The 25,831-nt window shown below is 26.3% G+C and overlaps 4 protein-coding genes and 1 long non-coding RNA gene across 9 annotated transcripts; 4 read left to right on the plus strand and 1 right to left on the minus strand.

The window, feature by feature from the left end:
- The first annotated feature begins 125 nt into the window (after positions 1-125).
- On the plus strand, positions 126-5,699 carry LOC105143462 (ejaculatory bulb-specific protein 3). The gene is made up of 2 exons (XM_087403387.1): positions 126-5,269; positions 5,503-5,699. Exons 1-2 carry the CDS (start codon positions 5,080-5,082, stop codon positions 5,697-5,699), a joined length of 387 nt encoding a protein of 128 aa, XP_087259513.1. The 5' UTR covers positions 126-5,079.
- Positions 5,700-18,889, minus strand: LOC105143461 (uncharacterized). Of its 2 annotated transcripts, XM_011051816.2 has the most exons (7): positions 18,722-18,889; positions 13,015-13,138; positions 12,741-12,885; positions 8,947-9,028; positions 6,904-7,014; positions 6,564-6,719; positions 5,700-6,078 (listed from the first exon to the last, which is right to left on the minus strand). In XM_011051816.2, exons 4-7 carry the CDS (start codon positions 9,013-9,015, stop codon positions 5,953-5,955), a joined length of 462 nt encoding a protein of 153 aa, XP_011050118.1. In that variant the 5' UTR covers positions 9,016-9,028; positions 12,741-12,885; positions 13,015-13,138; positions 18,722-18,889; the 3' UTR covers positions 5,700-5,952. The 2 variants fall into 2 exon arrangements, with proteins under 2 accessions (XP_011050118.1, XP_011050117.1); XM_011051815.2 differs by lacking the exons at positions 12,741-12,885; positions 13,015-13,138; positions 18,722-18,889 and adding an exon at positions 9,865-10,029.
- LOC147910561 (uncharacterized) lies at positions 13,147-14,633 on the plus strand. The gene is made up of 2 exons (XR_015544238.1): positions 13,147-14,344; positions 14,461-14,633. It is a non-coding gene; the product is annotated as an uncharacterized LOC147910561 (long non-coding RNA).
- Positions 18,890-18,985: 96 nt separating the features above from the next.
- Polr3F (RNA polymerase III subunit F) lies at positions 18,986-22,342 on the plus strand. The gene is made up of 4 exons (XM_011051818.2): positions 18,986-19,128; positions 19,613-20,225; positions 20,308-20,469; positions 20,826-22,342. The coding sequence occupies exons 1-4, from the start codon at positions 19,058-19,060 to the stop codon at positions 20,898-20,900; spliced, it is 921 nt and encodes a 306-aa protein (XP_011050120.1). The 5' UTR covers positions 18,986-19,057; the 3' UTR covers positions 20,901-22,342.
- Positions 22,343-23,503: 1,161 nt separating this feature from the next.
- Positions 23,504-25,710, plus strand: LOC105143464 (GDP-D-glucose phosphorylase 1). Of its 4 annotated transcripts, XM_087403381.1 has the most exons (7): positions 23,504-23,539; positions 23,641-23,781; positions 24,263-24,451; positions 24,520-24,800; positions 24,869-24,971; positions 25,087-25,396; positions 25,472-25,710. In XM_087403381.1, the coding sequence occupies exons 1-7, from the start codon at positions 23,519-23,521 to the stop codon at positions 25,585-25,587; spliced, it is 1,161 nt and encodes a 386-aa protein (XP_087259507.1). In that variant the 5' UTR covers positions 23,504-23,518; the 3' UTR covers positions 25,588-25,710. The 4 variants fall into 4 exon arrangements, with proteins under 4 accessions (XP_087259507.1, XP_087259508.1, XP_087259509.1 ...); XM_087403382.1 differs by lacking the exon at positions 23,504-23,539 and having other exon boundaries at positions 23,642-23,794; XM_087403383.1 differs by lacking the exon at positions 23,504-23,539 and having other exon boundaries at positions 23,686-24,016; positions 24,146-24,451.
- The last annotated feature ends 121 nt before the right edge of the window (positions 25,711-25,831 follow it).

The following is a 25,831-nucleotide window of genomic DNA, read 5'->3' on the forward strand; positions in this document are numbered from 1 at the left end:
AATACCAAACTAAAGCATGTCTAAATTTGAGATTCCATTTACTTAGATCTAAATTAAATATTTCTAAGTCTTTTCCTTGGTATGTTGCAATATCTATTAATCTCCTCATTTGTTGAATTTCTCCACCTGTCATTGTTCAAGTCTATACTTCATTATTTGTTTTGCTATATTGTTTTCCATAGAAGTTTGAACTAATCTCTGGATATGTTTGTTTAACAAATAATCTTCCAGAAGATTTTAACTCTTGTTATTTTCTATATAAAGTTACTGTGAAGTTAAATGAATTAAAATAATTATTGTCAATTTCTGATATCTTGTTTTTTAATTTATGCTCACCTCCCTATAAATATCTTTCAATTACTCTTTCAATTACGGGCTTGAGAGGAATCTTAAAAAAAGGTTTGTTTTTCCATATTTTCGATATTTTCCAGATTTTTAAAAACACAATGTAAGGAATGACCATCTAAATCAGAAACTGTTTAGGATCTAAATTATTGATCTAAATCAGGCGCTGAATATTTTAATAATTCAGTTGTATCAGGGCTATAATCGTAATCAAATAATTTATCAAATATTATCTCATTCCATAAAGAGTAATTAAACTCATATTCTATTCCGGGATAAATATTCATTTTATGTAATTCCTCTATTTGTGGAGGACAACTTCTCAATGGTGGCCATTTTCTTTTCTTGTGATAATAATCTTTGATAAAACCTCTAATAAAAATTCCAGAAGCGACATCTTTATTAATAAATGATTGTTCACTCTCATATTCTCTCTGTTGAAAATCCATTATTTATATTGAGCTTTTGATGTCCAAAATGTTTTATTATTCCTGTCAATTCTAGATATAATTTGATAAGATCTTTACGTCTAGTGGGAGGCTCTAATATGTTATCATATTTTAAATTATTAGTTTTAAGCATGGTGGAAGTATATACATATACTTCCATAAGTATAGAGGTCCCCTTTTTCTTAATCGCCAGAGTGTGGCTTTTTCCGCTATCTTGACTGAAAAAATACCGATTGCTTAATAACCCCATATGATTTTATTGTTCTATTATTCCTGTGTTCTTAGTAGAGGTCCTTTACTTCTAGGCATATATTTTCACATGATTTTAAATATCTCTTCTTTCTTTAAGTATTTCTTTTTTTTAAGTGTTATATAAAATTTGTTTCACACAGAAAATCCAAGATATATTATCATTAATCCAATAAGTAATAATTCCCATGTAGCAAGCAATTTATATAAATTATTTCCCAATCTTATTCTAATTTTTTTAAAATATGATCCGATTTCCATATTTGAACATCGAATATGGATACTTCCACATAGGACCCAATAAAGTTTAAGAGTAAATCTACTTTGATAAAAGACCAAGACACAGAAGTAAATTTGTCCTATACTTGTTTCGTGTTTACATTTCAAAATATCTCTGTCATCTCTGTACTCTAGTATAATTTTCCGTATTTGTATTAACATATTTTGTTCTTGATTTTTTCAACTTTTTTCATTCTTAAATAATCGTCTTTTAAATCAGGAAATTTAATTTAATCTCTTCAAACTTTTTATTAATCTGGTTTTCTAATTTTTCACTTTCCATTTGATTAATATTATTTTTGACATAATTTAGTTTTTAAATAAAATATTCTGTTTGTGCGGCATTCAAAGTTTTCATAAAGGTTTTTTCATAAAGGATATAGCTTCGATTTTTTCCTTATCGATGAATTCCTTAATACAAACATATAAGAATCTTAACATAGGCTACATATAGTCTTGTTTATATGATTTTCAAAATTCTCTTTTTTAATTTATTATGACGCTTACAGTAAAATTTATCAAAATTTAATAAAAATTTTGGGTCATCATTTTAATAGGGGATGAGAGATGATTTGAAATATATCCTCCTCTGATATCTTCTTTAATATCTTCTTCAAAGCTAAAATCATCTGACTTAAATTGATAAATCTTCAAAATCCATTTTACCTTTTATGTTGATCTCGATTTCCCTTTTGATTAACATTTTTATTAGTATTGATATTTTATTCGTGTATGAATAAAAGGAAGAAGATAATCATTTTTGAGTAAAATATTAATCATGTCTATAATATTTTTATATTATAGATAGGTGGAATTCAAGATGAGACAATAACAAAATAATATAATAAAAGATTTAATTATATTAAAAATATGGTAGTATAAGATATTATTTATTAGAGAATCCTTTTAGAGAAACTTTGAAAATATTAGTAATCAAATAAATTCCAGGATAGCAATTGCGGCACGTAATCTAGTACGTACGTAGTCTATATGTGTATAAATTTATGATTGAAAATAATTTAACTTTTAAAAGATGTCTCAAAAATATTTGAGAGTCTCAAGAATTTTTTCAGATATGCGCGCGCGCGCGTGTGTGTGGGGGGAGGAACTATTACGATTATAAAACTGTTTGAGGAATAAAACAATATAAAAATAACGTGAAGTATAATCTATTCAGGTATAATAAATAAAACAATGAATTTGAATGTGATAAGTAGAGTCCGACCGAAACTGAAAACGAACATTCATTACGTGTCAGTTTCGACTGAAACTACATATGTAGCTTTTCTTCATAAATATTAATATGTGTAATTATTATTTCAATAATTAAATTATGATGTTCATGAAGAAGAAGTACTTATATTCTTTGATCAAAATTGACACACAATCGAAATTTCGGCATTTTATTTTGATCGAAATTTAATTATTTCAATAAATTATGATATTTATGAAGAAATAGTACAATATATAATATGATATATGGGATATATCTATACTTTATAAGATTCTTATTTTTTAATTTTGGTTTCGGTTTTGGTTGAAATTGACATGTAACGACTGTTTCGGTTCAGTTTCGGCAAATGTTTTGATCGAACTTTAGTTATAAGAGATGCTTACACACACACACACACATATATATATATATATACAGACATATACGTACATGTATATATATTGAACAGAAATATTGCGAGAAATGTAAAGCAAGAAATAATAATTTCTGAATGAGCAGACTGTTTTATAATGCAATTACAACTATGTTTTATATTTTTAGAAGAAAATAGCAGTTCTTTATTTTTATAGAAATTATTATTTCTTGCTATATATACATTTAATTATACATTAAACAAATTAATACAAATGAACATATAACTAACAAGAAAAGGAACCCAACTGTCCCCCTCTGATTTTAATGATAAGCTTGTAGTATATTGTTCTCCAGACAAAAATAAGCGACACGTTTTTTTTTATACGTGTCCAATCGCTTTTAAGGAGTGAAACACCCCTCGGAAAAAATTATAATAGTTTTTTCTTTTTCGAAGTGAATATCGTCGAAACTTAAAGATAGAAAAAACTTTTCAAAATGAAAGTTGAATGATTTCAAAGAGAATAGTTGGGTCCCTTTCCTCGTAAGATTGAGTTTGTTGGAACATATAATATCGTTATATATCCCAACAAATCATACTCGATCTTAATAAACGTATATATTAATAAATATATATAAATATTTATGTATGTATTAGAAAACACGAATTAGCAATTCTTTTCCACCAAGCATTTAATCCTATTATACTATTTTTTTTTAGAGTTATATATTATTACATATTTTGAATAATAATTAATATTATTGGAATATTATTTAATAGCAATTAAATATTATTAAATATATAATTACTGAATTATGAAATATTCATACATATTTAATAACAGAAAAGAAGTTGATAGAAATATAAAATTGACATTAATCAATAATTTACTATTGGCTTCGAAATGCTAATAAATATGTACTTTTTTAAGAATAAATAAAATATAATTTGTATTTTACATTGCAAAAATATTTTGGTTATATTTAATGTTACATTACAGAAGATATTTCATTATCATACATTAATATTGTTGTTGGTTATTATGTATGTAAATAAATTCTATGATTTTATTTCTATTTAAATTATGATCATTAAATTGCAAATCAATATGAAAATACAATTAGAACGTGTGTAGTTATCAATTCTACAAAATCAGATCGTAAACATAATCTTGCGTTAAAAGTTCTTTTTTTACACGATTCTGAACGTATTTATAAATCGCTAATTGTCACGTCTTCTTTCAAAAGAATTTTACGTGACATGACAATTAAATCAATTCCGTGTTAACAAATTATGCATAAATCAGCATTAATTGTTTAGATTATAACAAATTGTATATATGAAAGTTACATGTTTCGTAAACTATTCATCAATGTCAAATGCGAAACAATAACGAGCATATAAATTCGGTAATAAATTTTTTTTTCCTTGATACAAAGTACTTGATCAAATACTTCATCATATAACGCTAAATTGAACGTATCTTCTTGTAGAAATTGTGTCTTTGCTTGAAAGTGTTAAATCTAATTCCGCCGAATTACATCGTTTACATTAACTTTGAAGGTGAGAATATGTACCATCATACATACGTATTTTTATTTTTTTAGATTTGATCTCTTGGAAATCTCTTATTGCACAAAATTTTTATAAAAGTTCTTTATTATAAAATTCTCAAATTAATATTACATTATAACGCTTTTGTGTTTGTACGACAAAAAGAATATGCTGAATCGTTTTGTAAAGATTAAAAACAAGATTATCGCATTATCGCTGACAACTATACGAAATATGGATTGACGAATGGCTTTAACTTTGTCTGCAATTATATTTATATTATCTGTGTGTATTAACTATATAATCGATAACATGTTTGCTCATTTCGCATTTGACTATTTTTAAAATATAATTTACGTTTATGATTTAACAATGATGTTTTAAATATGACTCGTTACTGACATCCCAATAACTATTTGCTTCTTTATTTATAATTTATGTCATATTGTGATTTTAATTGATTTTAATTTAAAAAGAGTTAATTTTTTTCTATTTTCATTTGCACTCTATTAAAACTAAATTAATGAATGAATCTTGAAATAATTAACAAAAGAATTGGAGAATAATCTATTATAATTTACATAGAATAAGTTGTTACAGAGAGGATCGCATAAGAAATGAGATTCACATTTGTACTATTGTGTAGTATCATGTTCTCTGGACTCGTTTCAGGAAAAGAATATTATTCAGATACATATGATAATATAGATGTGGATGCGATTATTAACAGCGATCGCCTTTTAAATCAGTATGTGAATTGCTTTCTCGATAAAGGTTCCTGCACCGCCGATGGACGCAGTTTTAAAAGTAAGTATACATTGCAGTTAATATTTTATTTCAATATGTTGCAATAATTTTGTACGTATCGCATTTTTTATAAGATAAAAGGAAGAAAAGGGATTGAAATAAAAAAAAAAAAAAATGTAACAAAGAAAAATGTTAAAAGAAAATAATAGTTGATATTCAAATATGATTCGCGAAATATTATATATATTTATACATTGAGATAAATGAATACATTTCTTGATTTATCTGCATAGATATTCTCCCGGATATGATACTCACATCTTGCGAAAAATGCACCGAAAAGCAAAAATACACAGCAAGAAAAATAATCAATTATTTAAAAGAACACAAACCAAATATTTGGACAGAATTTCTCGAAATGTATGATCCTGACAAAGAGCGTATGGCATCTCTCGAGCAATTTTTGGTAGAAGATCAAATGAAGGATTAATCTCTTTCTCTCTCTTTATTAAGTTTTTTCAATAACAGTCAAATAATTGATCTTAAATAAGACATACATTTTATAGTAACATTAAATTCTGATTACATTTAATATCTAAGTATTTGATTATTTATATTTTAATTTAATCTTATCAAACCTATACAATATTAATGTCATCAATCAATAGCTGAATATAAGAAGAAACACTTTTTAATGTTAATTCTTACATGGCAAGATATTTACATGTTTGAAAAAGACAATTTTAAAAATATACTGTACCATCGACGTTAATCAAACTTATACAACACATTTGAGAGAGCAAGTCTCCAATAAATTTCCCATATCGGTATTCTAATAACTCTTTCTCTGTTTCCCACTTTACCAATTCCTGTGAAATAAAAATAACTGTTAGACTTTCAAGTTAGGCTATTCTTAAAGTATAAGTTACAATTTTGTTTCACGTATTCACATATAGATTTTCAAATTAGAATGTTCTTAAAATATAAGTTAGAATTGTGTTTCACGTATTAGCGTATATGTATCATGCGAATTTTTTAATCATTATTCCAAATTGACATTAAATTATGTTAAAATTATCAATTTATTTTTTAAAAACTAGTTTTGTTCCGTCAAAATGAAATTTGATTTTTTATATATAAAAAAAAATATTTTGCATATAAACAAAACCTAAAATGTATACTCACTACAAAATGTATTTTATATTCAAAAATACACACATATGTTCTCAAATTAAATTCTTACATATGTGTGTACGTGCATTGTGTGTGTGTGTGTGTGTGTGTGTGTGTGTGTGTGTGCGCGCGCGCACGCGCGCATGTGTATAATATTTAATAATTATAAAAACATTATTACATCTCCAATTTCACAAATTTTCATATCCGGTGACGAGAGATTCTGGGAATTACAGTCGATATTGTCAATCCATACAATCGGTTCCTTAGTACAATTAAAATTTATATCTTCACAACCCATTATAATATGTATCCTGTAGATTATGCTATTGTTTGACTAAAAAAGATTTTGTAAATGAAATTATACATTTTACGATAAAATATTTAATAAAAAGCATTTTACATTCGGAGTTTTATATATATATATATATATATTTATTATTCCAAAATTTGATTATATGTGTTATATATTTCATAATTGTGTCTTGTTTGGATGTATAAATGCAATTATTAACAAGTACCTCTTTGTAAGTAACATTACATGAAATTATTTTCGTGTTGTTTTCCCATTCGAATTTTGTATTTGTCATAATCCATTGGCCTGGATCACAAGAATTGAAGGTACCTTGAGTCTGGAAAAGAAAAATTAACAGATTACATTAACTACTTTATATGAATATTATTGAGCTTGTTTTTGCCAGGTTATAATGTATTTACTGTAATCATGCAGTTTTAATAACATGATGAATAGGAAACGTTAATTTCACAAAATAAAAGGAAAATAAAGAAACTTGATTGAATTATTTTTTATCGTATCTTCCCGCTGATTCATTGCTATAATATTCGCTACTGAATCGGATAATTCACAGATCTTTATTAATTTCTTATTAATTATTGAAAAACGGTATAAAATTTTTTTATTTAGGCCATTCCGATATACTGTCAGTACTAAAAATGTATAATATATATAATGTAAACTATAGATTGTCAGTACTGATAGTGTATTAGAACCTTAGGCCTTAGATTTTATGCTGTATCTGCTCACCAGAGCTGAATTATCAGACAACCTGTGTATACAATAAAGTTATATATTTACGTATATGTATTAATATATAACAGAAGTTAAATATAAGCACTTTTACGACTATTTATTGACTGTCAGGGAGAGCAATCACAGTTTCGGTCCATTTTTTACGAGTGTTTTAAAATGATTTCATTTTGTTTTACCCAAATTTTCTTTATTTACAAATGGCTTGCAAGAAACTAATGTATCATTTCTTGCTTTATTATTTATTTACATTCAATATGGCCGTAGCGATTATTCAGGATTCTTAAGGGATAAGCAAAAAATATTGGATTGGAACAAAAGTTTGTAACGTAATCTAAACAGTTGTAACTTTGTTAAAAAACGAAATTTAAATTTAAATTACTTTCGAAAGGTCACTATGTCTTTTAAGTTTCTGTGAATTTGATAATTTCCCTGGTAGCAAGCTGATAGCATTTCGTTGTCATTTTGACATCAAAAAACATCATTTTGACGTTAGTTTCCTACCAAGGTCTACATAAGAAAACTACGAACTAAACACAAAATAGAAAATTTTTTTCCTCTTATTTTATCTGTCACTTGCTTAAAAAGAATTTATGAAAATTTTTGATTTTCTAACATAAAGTTTTCTCTATAAAATCGTTTAAAAAAATTTTTTTAAGATTTTTTATTACTAAATTATCGCGAATTAAAAGGAGGATCTTGAATTTGATCTCATAACTATAAAATCATCGTACTGCAATTAAAAAAAAACAGATTCTTAAAGTTGAAACTTTGCTTCGAATGGTATAATTGCCCAATTTTTTTTAAAAAAAGCCCAGTAGATACAAATAAAGTAGCACTTCAAACTTTATTCTAATCTAATATATGCATAAGCGTGCAAAAGCATTTCAAATTTCAAGGCTTGAGATAATATTGCTAATTATTGAGATAATACTGCTAATTATAGATAATATTGCTAATTATAGAGATAATATTGTTCCTATCTTTGAAAATTTTAGATTTACATATTAAAATAAAAGGCTCAAATAAATTTTGATATATTTATTTGATTAATATTTAACAGTAGTATAAAATAAAATATTTTATATACTATATCTAATATTTTCTATAAAAGTCTTATAAACATTATACACATAAGTATTTAAAAAAAATATATATTTTATAACAGTCAGTTCCTATAATTTATAAAGAGTAAACAGAGTGCATACATTATCTTATATTTTTGTATAGCAATTTTCTAAATAATTTCACAAAATGCAAAATTAATCTGTTTTTTATACATATAATAAAAAATCAATAAAACTAAAAATGTTATAATTCAAGCATTATAAAATAGAAATATGATCTGTTACATATTAAAATTCGAAATATTTGGAGTAGAATTTAATTCTAAAGAGTGACAATTGAATCAGTGACAATTAAAAAAGACCTCAATTATTAATTTTTAAGAATGAGATTTCACTCTTTAGAATTAGATTATATTCCAAAGATTTTAGAGAGTAGTATAATTACTTACGAATTGTATCATTGTCATGCCCGATTTTATGACCAAAGAACAAATGAACATTACGCAGCTGAACTTCATTTTGCGATAGAATCTGTTGATGAATATTTATAATGAGTAAATTGGTTCGATAGTTTTTTAAAAATAATCGTGATCTATTTGTCAGGTACATGCATGATTAATTTGATTATTTATATCTCAAGAATGTACATAATGACGCCATTAAAATATTATATTAGGTGTAGTAAAAAGAAATCCATTATTTTTCGAATAGATGGTTTTAGTAATCTGTATCTCGCGAACGCAGAATAATGGATTTCTTTTTACTACACCTAATACTTCTTCGAATTCGTTCTCCTTCTGTTAAATAAAAATGATAATTAATATGAAAATATAAGTGACATGGCTGAGAAATTTCATTATTAGGTATTCTACTATAAATAAACGAAATGTGGATTGAAGGATTAACGAATAATATTTAACAATCTAATTATAAAGAATTATATTTTTAAACTTTAAGACATTTTGTAAATATTTTAAATAAACACGAATAACAAAATTTTGTTGCAATGTTTTTGTCACGTAAATTTTACATTTTTAACAAAAATATATTTTTCGTTGCCTTGTTGCATCATACAGAAAGTTGCTATCTAGATATGCTTACGATATTAATCCTTTCAGAAATTACAATCTTGAAAACAATTTTCATTCAAATAAATCACTTCTATAATTATATATAATACATAAAATTGATTTTTATCTTACATTCTTACAAACATAAATCATTTAACAAATTTTTATTTTATGTAAACATATGTAATCTTTATAACGGCATATGTCATTCTTTTCTTATAACTTGTATATTCTAAATTAAAGTTTTGATGTTATATGATTAATAAGAATATATTAAAACCGATATAATTTTGTTACCTGCAATGTGCAAGTTATTACTCGAATGGCAAAAGACACACTAAAACTCTCTCTCTCTCTGTAACTAATGTTTTTCGATATACTGTCAGAACTAAAGATCTATAATTCACGTTACGTGTATTATTTTCAATGCTGGCAGTGTATATCGGAACATGGCTTACAGACATAGCGCACAGTGGCTAGTCAAATAAGAAAATTGTGATAAGCATTTTGCGTAGTTAATTTCTGACTTAGTCACCTTTAATATTAGCATTATGAGTCACAAACAATAGGAAAATTTTTAAACTTTGTAAGAATTAAAGTATTACAATTAAAACACTTTTCTACATATTTTCCGATTAACATCAATTTTGGATTGCAATATTTAGTAAATAGATTTCATTTAGTTGTCACTATAAATATCTACAAATTTTTAATTAAAAAAAAGGGTTTAATAATTACATTATTTTTAAAAACATATTCCTCTTATTTATCTTTACATCCATACATTCTTTCTCCGCACATAATAGATATATTTAAATCCGAAAATATCTGGTCACCTTGTGTAAGTTAAGAGCTGCATTCGGAAAGCGCGTTATTAGCATTATATTATGTCATTATATTCTTATTTTTATCTAATAAATTATAAAAATAAAACAAGAAAGAGACCAAATAGCTTCAGCATAAAGGAAACTTTTAATTCTTTAATAAAATATGTATAACCAAACAACTAAAATATATTTATCCTTGTATATTTAATACTTCATCAATTTTGTTGAAACTATTTATCTTAACAAATGTAGGAAAATATTAATAAATCAATTACTTTATTTTAATTTATTATCAAACAATATGCAAACATATCGAATATTATGTGGTGTTCGACGTCTATGCAAAGAAAAAGCTGATTTTTTTTTTAATTTAATAAATTTTATTGTAAATAAACCAATGTTTGAATCAATAAGTACAATTATTTGAATTTAAAACAATGTATATCTTCTTCTTAAATACATTATTTGTTTGAACAGATAATGTCTATCTTCAGTATTCGCGCGATCAACTACACATAAACATAATTGAGCGTATAACATTGGTCGTTCAATTTTATTGTTAGACATATAAGCCGTTCTTTCCGTAATTTCGTCTAAAAAATGTAAATAGTTGTTTTAAGAATAATAATTTGTATGGAATAACTTCTATCAATATATTTCGTCATTTTAAAATAAATAATTTGTTCATCGTATTCAATGTAACCAAATAATATATTATTTGGTTGAAAGATATTACTTCAAATAATAATGTCATTTCTGTGAAATAATAGAGGTTGCCCAAATGAAACAACAAAATTTTTATTCAAACAAATAATGTTTCGTAATTTTTTTATATTTCTTCCAATTCGAGCGGAAAACAAAACATTCTATGATATAACTCATTTTTCTGTAACTAATTATCTGTTAACCACTTTCTCTGTTTTTTCAGCACTGCTACTGTCTGTGAAATAAAAATAGTTCTTAGACTTTTAATGTGCAGCGTATTCAAATTATAAAGAAAAAAGTAGATGACATTTTGTTTCTTTTACTTGTTAGATTGTGTGTATGTTTTCTCTATTTCAGAAATATATTGCAACAATAAGCCTGGCCTGTTCAGAAAGGACCTCTATCTTCTCTCGGAAGACTAATAAAGCATTAAGAAACACTAATAAACACAGTTACATCGCAATGTAGCGCGTTAAAACCGATTTAACCTCCAGTAGCGAATTATTATGCATGAGAATAAACTATGTGGAGCTTCTATAATCTTTATAATTTCTTTATTTTAATGGCGCGCAATGAAATAATAGAGAGAAGAAATGATATTAGTCGCAAGTAAAAATTTGAACTACTCTAACAATAAATTTATATCAATATCCTATTAGAGTAATAAATTTAAATATTAAATAAATTACGAGATTTTGTCGTTTACTCTAAATATTAAGAAAATTATGAATCTTTTTTACATTTAGTCATTTAATATCGGAACTGCAGGAGTTTGGACAATGCTATTAAAAAGAAATTAATATTAAATTGTTTAAAGAATGAAAATAACACACGTTATATCACGCATTATATCTTCATAAATGCTATTTATTTATATAATAATTATTTATAAGCGCAAAAAGATAGACCGGCTTACAGATGTTCAAAATATAATTATCGAAAAGTATCTTTCGTATCTTGTATTACTTTCTATTTTATATGTATACGTGATATTTAATACACATGCGATTTCATGTGTCTCAAATAATAGGGCTCAGCAAACAGCTCTTCACGTTGATTTTCTCTCAATACATTAAGTACATACTTTAATCTTGTGTACATACAATTAATACATCTTCATGTGTTAATATATAGCATGTGTAATCTGAGATATAGCTAGAAAGAATATATGTATGTAAATATAATTGATAGTTGTAACCCGCTTTTGTGTAACTTCCTTTTGAAATTGTAAATGATAATAATCAGCAAAATTGAAGAATTACATCATTCATGTAATTTTACAAAAAAAAAAACATTTTTTTTTCAATTTGCAACAGTATAAAAAAATAATGGTATAAAAATACGCATTCGTAACTCAAAAATTTGCGTGCATACATTTACTCATATATATATGTGTGTATTTGTGTGCGTATTATAAAAATGTAATTATTAACACAAATATAATTATAATTAGAAACAGAAGCAGTGAAGAATGAACATTAAATTAGAAGATAGATCAAGAAAAGAGGGTAGAAGAAAGGAAGAGAATGAATGTGAATATATAAAAAAATGAGTGAATAAGATAAAAGTCCTTTTGTAAATCAAATTCGGGTTTTAAGCCTTTTGATTAAACTAACTAAACATATATAGAAATGTAATTACATTTGCAATTTCACAAGCGTCCTTGTCTAATTTTGAGAGATTTTTGTTTTTGTAATCTTCGATATTTTTAACAAAAATTCTTTTCGATTCTTCTGTAATCCACACAGTTAATTTCAATACCAATCGTGTATACTGGATAATTATCCTAAAAAATTTTTTTATTAAAATACATACGTTTTGCGACGAAAATATTTTAACAGCGTTTTTTATAAACAAAGTTATTATGTATATTTAGTAACTTAATCTTAATGTAAATATAGTAAATTTTTTTTACCTTGTTGTAAGTTATATTACTTCCAATTTTTTTCGTCTCATTAATCCATTTAATTGTTACATTTGTAATTACCCAATCATTTAGTCTGCAGTGTTTATATATTCCATGATATATTTCCATTTATCTAGAACAAAAAAGTTAATAAATTTCTTTATGTTTTTATGGTCCGCTTAATTGTCTGACTTACTAAACTTTTTGATTATTACACGAATTTAGAAAAAGAAAATTAATGGATTATATAGAATAATAACGCCTTTTACAGGATTTGTTCATACTTCTTGCAATCTCCAACAATTTTTGTTCTTAAAATAAAATAAATATTCCTACACAGTCTATCCTATTCAAGAGACATCGCGTCGCACAAACATCATAATATGATGTGCAACTATGCTTAAAATTTGCATATGAAATTATATATAATGAAACAATACAATAAAATCCTATTAATTGTAAGTATATTTTCAAAACGGTTTCCTTAAATTTAAGTTTGTCTCAATAATATTGTCTAATTAGATCGATATCATATATATTTTTGAGCAGTTAAGTTTTTATTTAATGACGTTCTATAATTTTAAATGTTCTTAAATGTAAAATTGGTTCTGAGATTTCTATCTATTATTATTACACAATGCTATTTTTTGTATTTTGAAAAATATATTGATCTAAAAATTCTCGAAATCCTAAATTGAGCAAAAAATGTACAAGACAAAGTTAAATGCAGTAAGTACAATACAAATTGAATCTATATTTTCATTTAAAAATGTATAACAATTTAGACTCTCCAAAAATCTTTTGACTTCATTCTTAAGAAAGATGCTTTTTCAATATTTTATTTTAATTATTTATATCCAAAAATGACTGATCCACAGTTTTCTTATTTCTCCTTATAAGTTTCCTTATAAGTTTTAACTTATGATCCTAATTAAGTCACTTCACGTTGTAATCAGTGTAAATGACGCACTCATTCCTTTAGAATCTATTTCTGCTTTTACTTGCTGATCGAGAAACTGAAGACATGTAAAGATAAGGAATTATATTCTCACTGAAGAGATATATATAGTTCGGAAAAAAGCTGAAATACCAAAATTGTTATATATTTTTAAATAAGAATAGACTCAATTTTGCGCCTTACTAATTATTATACACCTGACTTTCATATACTTTGTTATTTATACTTTTCATTAAATTTTGCATTTCAGTTTCAATTTCAGCTCAATAAAATTAAAAAAGAAATACATATCACATAATTTAAACATTACAAAATGGAAATATAATCTATTTCAAGTGTAATTACTTACTGAAATAATTATTTACAACATTTGATTGAATTGTAAGTAAGTTATTATTGATAAATTATTCTGCTACGCGAAAGATTACATATCACAGTATTTATTAAAACAATGAAGGTTTTATAAAATTTAATTATTACATTATGTCTTTGCGCAGCTCTGAGTGCGATAATGTTCAACAATAATTGTAAGCAATTTTTGATGTAATTATATCTATTAATCCAGCACTAGAATTTTAAGCCAAAGGTAATTATGTTCAAAAAACGCATTATCAATGCTATTGCATCATGTCTTTGTATTATTACGTACATACCTATAATAAAAATTAAATACAGTCACTACAAATATTCCTTCTTATTTATGTTTTATGTTATTAAGCCATCTCTAATAAGTTTTGTTTAAATTTTATTACACTTATCTTAATGAAAATATGGAATATAATAATTAATTAATTAAATAAATATTTCGTATTCTACGAATTATCGTAAGCTTTAATGAAATATAACAATTTTGCATTTACGTTAAAAAAAGATCCACTATATAAGTAATTCAAATAAACAAAAATATAGCGCACATTTTTTTTACGGGAATCTTAAATCTAGCAAAGAAATATATTACATACAGTTGTATTGTACAATTTTTTTCCAACTATAATACATATTCTTTTAGAATGTTCATGAAAAGAACTGCGGATAAAATCATGTGGCTCAAACATTTAAATTTTGAATACTCTTATTACCCAATAAAATCTTTTTTGTAATCATGCAAAAACCTGCTATGTTGATAAATGATCAATAGGTTTGTCACATGATGGAAAGAGTTGACATGGAGTGTTTTCTAGCAAGGACACAGTCAGACACTATGTAGATACAGTCAGACACAATGAATCGTTTCATTATTTAACATAGATTATTTAACATAGATAAACAACAAGGATGATTGTGTTACACTATTTCTGATTGTGTCCTTGCTGGAAAGCATCATGTATTTATACAAATGATACGAATATAATATATGAGAAAAATATATCTTTTATTGTAAATGTTATTTTACTTACAATCGTACGATAATTACAAAAGATATTTTACTTTGACACTTTATATACGATTCAGTTGAGACAAATTTAATTAACGCATTTTTAATAAAATAAATGTTTCCTACAAAATTTTCAAAAGATAATTATTTATAAGGATATAAAGCCGAAAAAAATGTTACATTCGATAATTATAATGATAAGTATCATAAAATATTTATAATTTAAATTCGATGACAATTCAATGCGACAATTCTTAAAAAATATATACATATATATGTATACTTTTAAAACATAATGTTATTTTTCGTATTAATTAACACGTTCTGTAACCGTGTCATTTTTAAGTGATTTGATCATCATGTCGCCTAGATCACTGGTATTTTTATTTGCATTTATTATATTTAAGAAATATAATTGTATGATTAAAAATGCCAAAAATTATCTTATAAAGAAGATATTAATATATTAATATTATACTTTATCATAATATCATGTATATCACGTGTGATAAATAAAATTATTTTATAATTACGTTTCTTTTTATAGCTAAAATATCAAATAATCTAACATTAACAGTATAATGTGATAATCATAGTAAATTTTAGATGCATTGATTACTCGTCGAATTAATTCCACAGTGTTGGCATTTGTATAGACTATTTCAGACACGTTCTGAAAAAAAATTGAAACAAAGTAAAAAAATATTCGATTGTGTGAATATTAGAGATTGTGCAAATATTTGAAAAGTGAATAATAAATGAATTAATATATCCACCTCTTCTGCCAAACGATCGAAACCATTTATATACAGCCAACAAGTTTGATTCTCAATTCGTTATTATTAATTTTCCAGATAAACGCCAACATTTGATACTTGCTCATCCACGAGACAACATGTGTCGAACTAACTGTCACACCATCGATAGTCTCCTGATGAATAAATTCCATCGATATGCTGTAATTATTCTACATAAAAATTCTATACGTCAGTTCCTTCTTGCTGATTTTGATACTGTCCATAAAAAAATACCACGGTTGTCATAAGTCCATGCAAACTTAACTTTTTCTAAAATTTCTGTTATGCAATGTGCAGAATGTATAGAAAGTCTGAAAAATAAAAAATATAGAGTACGTATTAAAAATTGCATAAGTTTGTGAATTTCTTCTATACTTATAAGTAAAAAAAAAATAAAATTTTACTTTTCACGTTCATGAATATTATATATATTTCGTATATTTTTAATAAATAATGTACATATTACATTAGAAGCAGAAATGTAGTTCAACAATATTATCATTATTTTACCAATATATGCATTCAAGAAATGAAAAATTTTCCAATCAGAACCACTTTTAGATAATCCATATACAAAAATGCTGTCCTTATCACTGTTTACTCCATACAATCTTACTTTGTACATCACCTGAAAAATAATAATCTGCGTAATATTGTATTCATATATTCAATTTGAAAATCATTCCTTTTGTATATACTTAATTTTTCATGTACGTACAGACCAAGAAACAAATTCTCGATGAAAACGCAGTCCCAGCTCAATAATTTGAATAACTTCATAAGCAATCTAAATTTATTTATTTTTTTTAACATTTGTCCATTTAGTATACTTTATTGTGTATTTTTCTTGCTTCATTGTACATGTAATTATTTTCATAATCCTCTTATTGCTTTCCATTTAATATTTTATTAACAAATGTACACCATTGAATGATAAATGATGATTGTTCTGCAATTTCTTCTATTGAATAATCTAATTGCATTGGACAATGACTGGAGAGCTTGGAAAATGCTTCCAAATATATATTTAATACTTTTAAATTTTTTTTTACTTCAGTTATATGAACTTCGCAAATTACACTCTGTAGTTTTTAATGCGTACTCTATACTTTTTAAAATATCCTTATTTTTCAAATTTTTTACTATACTGCACATTGCAGACAGTCTATTATTTAAGAAACAGTCTGGTCTATTATTTAAGAAACAAAATACACAAATGATAATTTTAAAACTTACAAAAATTTTTGACAAAGATATCAATTTAATGTAAAAATTAAATTATTAAAAAAAAGAGAAAGACTGAAAAATTCAACCTTTTCAAAGAAAAAAAGAAATAATGATTTCAAAAACAAGTAGAATAGAAATGAGAAGATCAAATCTATCTCGGCATCAATAATATATAATATCATAAAAATATTTTAAAATGTACAAGAGAAATCGTCTGTATATTTCTACATTTTTTAAACTAATATAATAAACACCTAATATTAGTACTACATTATTATTTCTTTGGAGCATTTCAATAAAATTTTGCCTTATCTATGCTGTTGGCATTTCTTTTATGTGTTGTACTTTTTACTGTGGCTTTGCCAACAAGTCTCATTAGCTGTCTTTTGTCTCGCTTCATTTCAACAATCTTTGAGTAAAGTCTCTTAAGTGAGACTCAATAAATTTTTACGAGTAATTCTACCGAGAATAGCTCTTGGATTTGATATAGTCAATATGTTCTTAATATTTTCGATATCATTTTGTTATCACATTATTATTTCTTGCTGCTCTATTAATATTTCTTCTTGCTTTTGCAATTATATGCTATTTGGGCCAATACTTTTCGATTGCTCTCTTGTTGCATTATACAGTTGTGCAATGTCTGCTATTTGTCATTAGTATGTTGTTCACCATGTTTGACATTTATATCAACTATGTACGGTACATTTACAGATGGAATTGCAGCATGTAATAAAACTTTTCTTGATGAAGAACTACTGTAATTTTCATCAGAAAAATTCTTACAGCAAATTCTTAACTTTTTAATTTCATTTTCGTTCTCTATTGGTTTCATGTTCAATTTTTCAAACCATTTCTTGTGGCGTCCAGCATCCTTTAGGAACATATGAGATGGAATATTTTTTCCCGAAGAACATGTCGAAACGCAACATGCTCACACCATTGCGATCAAAAAAATTTGTCCCTTACAGTTGTGTTCTATTTTTTATTTTCTTTAGGACAATTTATATAGAATATAACACATTTCATATATCTCAAATGGTCCACTCAGAATATTAATATCACTTTTATTAATATTTTATTAAATCATACAATCGTTTAATACATTTTTTTTATGACAATAAGCATTTAACTTTATTTAATTTATATTAAACAATAAGCATCTTTTATAAAAATCTCAAATCTGATGTTAATGAAATGTAAACTGTGAATAACTTATTGTACAAAATCTTTAAATAACATGATGAATTATGATACAATACTCGAATGATCAGCCACACTGAGTCACACTCTCTTCACACTCACCAACACTTGTTGTTAACATTATCACATGTTATCAAATTAGTTTATTGGTCTCACCTTCAAGAATGATCAAGGAAGATCAATAATGATCAAGGTAAATATTTATATTGATTTTAACAGTCATATTGAATATTAGTTCCGCATTTTCGGTTGCCAGTGACGGCGCCACTGACGGTAATACCAGGAGTTTGATTAGAAATCCCTGCTGGTCAGATCAAAAACACTAAAAAACAATCCTAACCTCAAAATCCTTAAAATACGTGGACAGAACATAGGAGCTTGCACGTAAATTGACGTGAATAATATTGACGTTGTGAAAATTTTATTTAAGAAAACAGCGATAAAAGAATCTTTAGCATAATACGATAAAATCATTTTCAATCATTTCATATAATGGAAGTAGAACAGAACGCAAGTACCAGTAATACTACAAGACACGAAGGGCCTGAAACAATTGAGCAAAAGTAAGAATGTAAACTTATTACGTTACATCATGTTCTTTTTTCAATATATAATACATAATTTTGCGATGAAAAAAACAAATGAAAAATCAAAATCATGATATAGTACAGAAAATGAATCTTTTATTTTACCTTGGTTTAATACTTGTGTTGCATGCTTTCTTTCAATTAATAAGCAATATTCACTTATTAATATTAAATATCATTATAATAGTATTAAAAATGTTTATGTCAAATAATAGTGTTATATATTCATGTATTGATTTTGTTTAAAATTTTGAGTCATTTCAGTGAAACATTAATTTTTGGTTGATGTAATTACCTTGTATTCAGTATTTGTTTTATTATAAGATCTTGATAATTTTCATAAAAGATTGGAAGTTATTGAAATGGAAAACAATCAGATATGATTTACATTATACATTATATTTTATTATTAAATTTATCGCTTTATCAGGATTTTTGTATCTCATTTCTTTTCTTATAGAATAATTGCTCTTGCACGAGAAAAACCTAAAGGTATTTCGGACAAAGATTTAGCTGCTTCGATACCTGATTTGCAACCAGCTCAACGAGCTAAGATTATAAATAAACTTCTATCTCAAGGATACTTTGATCTTTTTAAGCAAGCAAATTCATTGTATTATCGCTTGAAAGATCCAACAAAACTTGCTAAGTGCACTGACAATGAAGAAAAAATAGTATATAAAATTATTGAAGAAGCAGGGAACCAGGGAATATGGATTCGAGATATAAAAACGAAATCTAATTTGATGAATAAACCATTAGAAAAAATTTTGAAAAGTCTAGAAACTAGCAAGTATGTCAAAGTTGTTAAACCTGTAGAAGCCAGTAAGAAAAAAGTGTATATGCTGTACAACTTAGAACCAGCTGAGTCTGTAACAGGTGGTGCCTGGTATCAAGATCAAGATTTTGAAACAGAATTTGTTGATGTATTGAATCAACAATGCTATCGATTTTTGGAGCAAAAAAGAGAAAAGACAAAAAATTGTAACACTGGCCCCATTGCTGCAAGAAATATGACATATGCTTCATCTAAGGATGTGTTGAAATATATTTCGGATTTAGGAGTAAGCAAGGTTGTATTTTTTACATGTTATTTAAAAAGTTTGAAATAAAAAAAATCAATATTTGTTACTAAAAAAATCAATATTTTTATAGGTGAAATTAACTGTAACTGATATAGAAGTGATTTTAAATACGTTAATTTGTGATGGTAAAATTGAACAGACGCTCACAAATGATGGAAATCATTTATACAGAGCGATTCAACCTTTGTTAAATCCAATGGGATTGGTTAAAACCCCTTGTGGTTTGTGCCCAGTAAGACGTTACAAATATATTATGTTTATTATAAAAATTATCGAATAAATAATTAATAATTAGCTTTTCTATGACTATGAACTATTAAAAAAAAATTTAATAAAGATCAATATAAATCTAAAAATAGATATTCATAGTATAATTACTTTTTTTAACGATTTTTGAACAGTGAATTCATTTTAGCCAAGGAGAGTTAAGATAAATAAAAATCAGTATATTGAGGAATAATTTAAGTGCATGAAAAACAATTATATTATATTGTATGAACACATTCTATTTTGAGCTCGTATTGGTCTTAGCTTTTATACTTTTCAAAAATATATATTTAATATAATACATTAATTTTCGTTTTTCAGGTAAGAAAACAATGCCATAATGAAGGACCTGTTACACCTATCAAATGTCACTATATTAAAGATTGGTTAGAATAGAGAGTTATATTTTCAAAATATTTAGAGATATTAATGTAATGTATTAGGGGTTTGCATTAAAAGCTACTGTTCACGTTTAGATGGCAGTAACTACGTATGCTATGGTCAGAGACATCTGCTACTTATATCATTTTTAAATGTGAACATTTCCTACTAAAATTCAGTCAACAGACGTCATCCTTGTTTACATATGTGCTTTTCTATAACTGAATTAAAATGGAACGTAATAAGTTGTTTTTCCGATGTGTACTTTTACACTATTTTGATTTGAAAAAAAGTGCAGCTGAAACTCATCGATTGCTTGCGGAAATTTATGGTGAATCTGCTCCATCGGAAACAGTATGTAGAGACTGGTTTCGACGATTCAAAAGTGGTGATTGTGATGTTCACGACAAACAACGAACAGGTTAACCGAAAAAATTCGAAGATGAACAACTGCAAGCTCTATTGGAAGAAAATCCAGCTCAAACACTCAAAGAATTGTCTCAACAACTGAAAGTCGATAAATTAACTATTTTTCGACGTTTACAAGCTATGGGAAAGATTCAGAAAGAAGGAAAATGGCAGCCACATGAATTGACCGAAAATGCCATTGCCAACCGTTTAAACATCTCAATTTCTTTGCTTGCAAAGCATAACAAGAAGAGTTTCTTGTGGCGTATCGTGACCGGCGATGAAAAATGGATCTTTTTCAACAACCCAAAAGAATCATGGGTTGATCCTGGCCAACCATCAATATCGACTCCAAAGCGAAATATCCACGGTCACAAAGCAATGCTCTGTATTTGGTGGGATATGGAAGGTGTCGTGTATTATGACTGCTTAAACCGAACGAAACAATCACCACCGAGCGTTATCAACAACAATTGGAACGTTTTAATGATAATTTGATGCAAAAACGACCATCAATTGCATTAAATCGTCGAAAGGTGATTTTACTCCATGATACGCTCGGCCGCATGTTACTATAGCCGTGAAACAAACACTGATAGATCTCGAATGGGAGGTTCTCCCGCACCCAGCGTATTCTCCGGACTTAGCACCAAGCGATTATCATCTGTTCCGATCGATGCAACATGCTCTAGAAGATACACACTTCCATAATTATAGCGAAGTCGAAAATTGGGTTGCTGAATGGATTGACTCAAAAGACAGACTATTCTTTCGTCGTGGAATTCAACTTCTGCTTGAAAAGTGACAAAAAGTCATAGCTTCCGAGGAAAAATACTTTGATTGAGGTATTCATATATTTTGTTATTGAAATAAGTGCTCAAATATAAAGAAAAAACAGCGGCTTTTAATGCAAATCCCTAATATATATATATATATATATATATATATATATATATATATATATATATATATATACAATCTTTATTAATACATTTAAATATTTTCTTATTACTAAATAAAAAAGTATTAAAAATACATATATTTACAAATTTATTTTAATACTTTCTTTTAAATCCTCTAAATTTTTTTGTATATTCTTGTATGTTCTTGTATGTTATTTGAATATTAAATTTGAGAGTAACTTAATTTGTAATATATTAAAGTTTTATTGTAAATGTTCTCTATACTCTATATATTCAATTATACAAATATATTTTATATTCAATTAAAATATTTATATATATATATATATATTAGGTGTTGGAATTAATTCGTAGCGTTTTTAATGAAAGAATGTTATTTATTTCACATGAGCATTAAAAAATACATTAATGAAAGTACTTCCCATCACTTGTAAAACGCTACGAATTAATTCCAACACCTAATATATACATATATATATATATATATATATATATATATATATATAAGGCATGTTTTTAGCTGAACTTTTGCACCAGTTCATTTTTTTCTCTCCAGGAAAAAAGAAGAGAAACAAAGATAAACTATAAAAGTTCAGCTAAAAAGAACAAGCCTATATGCAAATATAAAATTTTTGGATGTGATATTTGATTCGTATTTTAACAAATCGAATTAAATTAACTTGAATTCTGATAACCGATGAAACTTATAGGTAATAATTATTTAGCGATTATTTTAAATTATTTGAATTTTTGTACTCAATTTTTTTTTATTCTCGAATCTTATTTAAATTGTGCTTAAAAAAGACTAGGTTTAATTTAAAATATAATAGAGGCATAAGATTTTCACGTACATTTTCGAAGTTTAAATACGATTTGAAATAATATCAATACGTTTCGAAACGTATCTAAGAAAAAAACAATATTAAAATTAAAACAATAAGAAAATTGAATCACCGATGATTTTATATAGCAATCTGATGGGCGTTTTGCGCTTATAACATTTATAAGCATCATTTGTTCTTATAATATTTCACAATGAATTGATGCTTTCAGTGTGAAAACGGAATATACCCGATATATAAGCAAATTAATCCAATTCCTCGCCAGTGAAAGATTTCCACGGCTGGAGATATGTGCTTAATTGTGTCATTTTATTGCTTTGGAAGGGAGGTCTGAGGAAATTCGAATGACTTTAGATAACGGAGGACATTCAAATGGGAAATTCAAATGTACCCAAGAGAGATATGTTAAATCTGGGCAACTTTTTTTTGAAAACGATAAAATAATCAGGTGTAAAGTGTCATGTCAGATAAAAGTAATCAGGTGTAATATTGGGTCATCTAAAAAGTATCCGCGGTATTTTGTCACTAGATATATGACCATCAACACACATCTAATGACAAAAAACCGCGGATACTTTTTAGATGACCCAATATAGAGAATTTGAATGGGGCTACATCAATTTTTTTTTCTGTAATATCAAGATCTCTTGCACACTAACGCCAACTGAGAATGTGAATGGAAACTATAGGCACATCTATCTTTCTGACTTTTCTGCACAGCTGGTATACATGTGATGTGTGTCCTGTAGATATATCGCTGTATAATGCGTGTCCAATGTGTCACTCGAAGTCTCATGATAAGCGCAAACCGGGAGATGTGTTTCGTCTTGAGTGTTGCATCATTCTAAATTTTTATTAGTCCATCGAGACTATTCATGCTTAATATCAGTATTTGTTCCCTGCATTTTGAATATTTTGTTGCCTTATACAATTACTTTATAGCCAGATCATAACGGAGGTAGTCGCGAGTGCCAATTAAAAAAATAAAAAGAAATGTCCAATGTGTCCATGCTATAATCAGAAATTTTAGATTATAAATATCTATAATTATTTTTTTATATTTATATTTATGTATTTATTTTTATAGTTTGCTCAGTAATTATTCAGAAGACCCTACTTGGTTCTCAATTTTTGTAGTTAACGTGTTTGGTGTAAATTACATACAGTTATTACATATAGTTACACAATGTTTTCAAACAAACAGATTACCACATTTGTCTATGACATAAAAGATTTTAATTTTATTGTTAAATCATGTGAGGAAAATGAATCTTCATTTGATAATATTTTGCGGCAAACGTGGAAACAAGCTGAACAAATTAAAATATTCCGATATATTTTAAATATAAAAGATAGTAAAATATTGAAGGGAAAATACAAATTTTTAGCACAGGTATACTTATTGTTATGTAAAAAGAATGTATGTTTTATATCTAACGCATAATGCAATGGCAATTTCAGTTAAATCCAGATAGAGCTCAATACAAACGTGCTCCAGAATCAATCACGTCTACGGTACAATCTTTTAGCTCTACACGTTTTAATTTCACTAAACTAACACAGCAAGAGATATTATTTGATATAGGAAATGGCGACACAAATGACATAATTGCAATTAATTCCAGTCCTTTGGAACAGTGTCATTGTTTATTTCTTGCAGAACGTTTAAAATGTTTGCCACAAATCATGACAGAATATAGTCTTTGCAAAATAATAGAATTATGTCTGTTAAGTAATTCATGGTAATCATTGTTGTATTAGAAATTTTTACTTAAAATGACAAAATAATATATCATTTTTTTTGTTTTAGGTCTTTAAGGGCTTTTTTTAACGGTTTGTGTGCTCTTTCCTCTGTTAATCATTTACACTGGCATTTATATTATTTGAAATATGAGATGCTTCTTGAATATATCGTAAGTAATATTATATTCAATCAATTATGAGTGAATGAATGAAGATATGTATATAAGAGAGAGAGAGAGACTTTTAAATATTTGCAAAATATTATCGACATTTATTTTGTTTTAGGATATTTGCAGTTATGTATCTGGTGTACACTTGTTGATAGAGTATCCAGCAAAAGGATTCTGTCTCAAATTATCTGATTTTAAAAATATTGAAGATTTTGCATCTCGTGCATTCGTTGTAGTGAATTATTTACAATTACGTCAAATGGCACATAATGTATATATTACACGAGCAAAATCACAATCTAATGATGAATTGTATAATGATGTACGTATTTATATTTGGGTTCGAAAACCATTCACTGGTGTAAAAGACATAACTGCAATTTTACCTGGAGTTTGCGAACTCTTTGGACATTTAACAACTAGTGGTAAGGATCTATATTTAATACAAAATTGTTCTTGTATAGAATATAATTATTATATCATATACACATGTATTTTAGATGAAACTGTATACAATAATTTGGCACAGGATGATATAATTAATCTTCTTCACGATATTACGGAAGAGTGTTTTTTATTAATCAAAGATGAGCTTAAAAATGTTTTGGAAAAATAAATAGGAACTATATATAACGTGATAAGAATTTCTGGACAAATATATTTATATGACTATATTTATATTGTTTTCTGTGTTGATTTTTAAGTTAAATAACAATAAAATTTCTATTCGTACATTCCATATCTTTTAATTACATTATTGTATTTTTAATTTTTAATTCAGCTAAATAATAAATAAGTTAACGCTGCGATTGGCTGCAATATGCGGTGACAAAGCAAATATGTAGCACTTGTAAATATCG

This window comes from Acromyrmex echinatior, chromosome 2 (assembly GCF_024713525.1).
Source record: "Acromyrmex echinatior isolate Ae372 chromosome 2, ASM2471352v2, whole genome shotgun sequence".
In the NCBI taxonomy this organism is placed as follows: Eukaryota; Metazoa; Arthropoda; class Insecta; order Hymenoptera; family Formicidae; genus Acromyrmex; species Acromyrmex echinatior.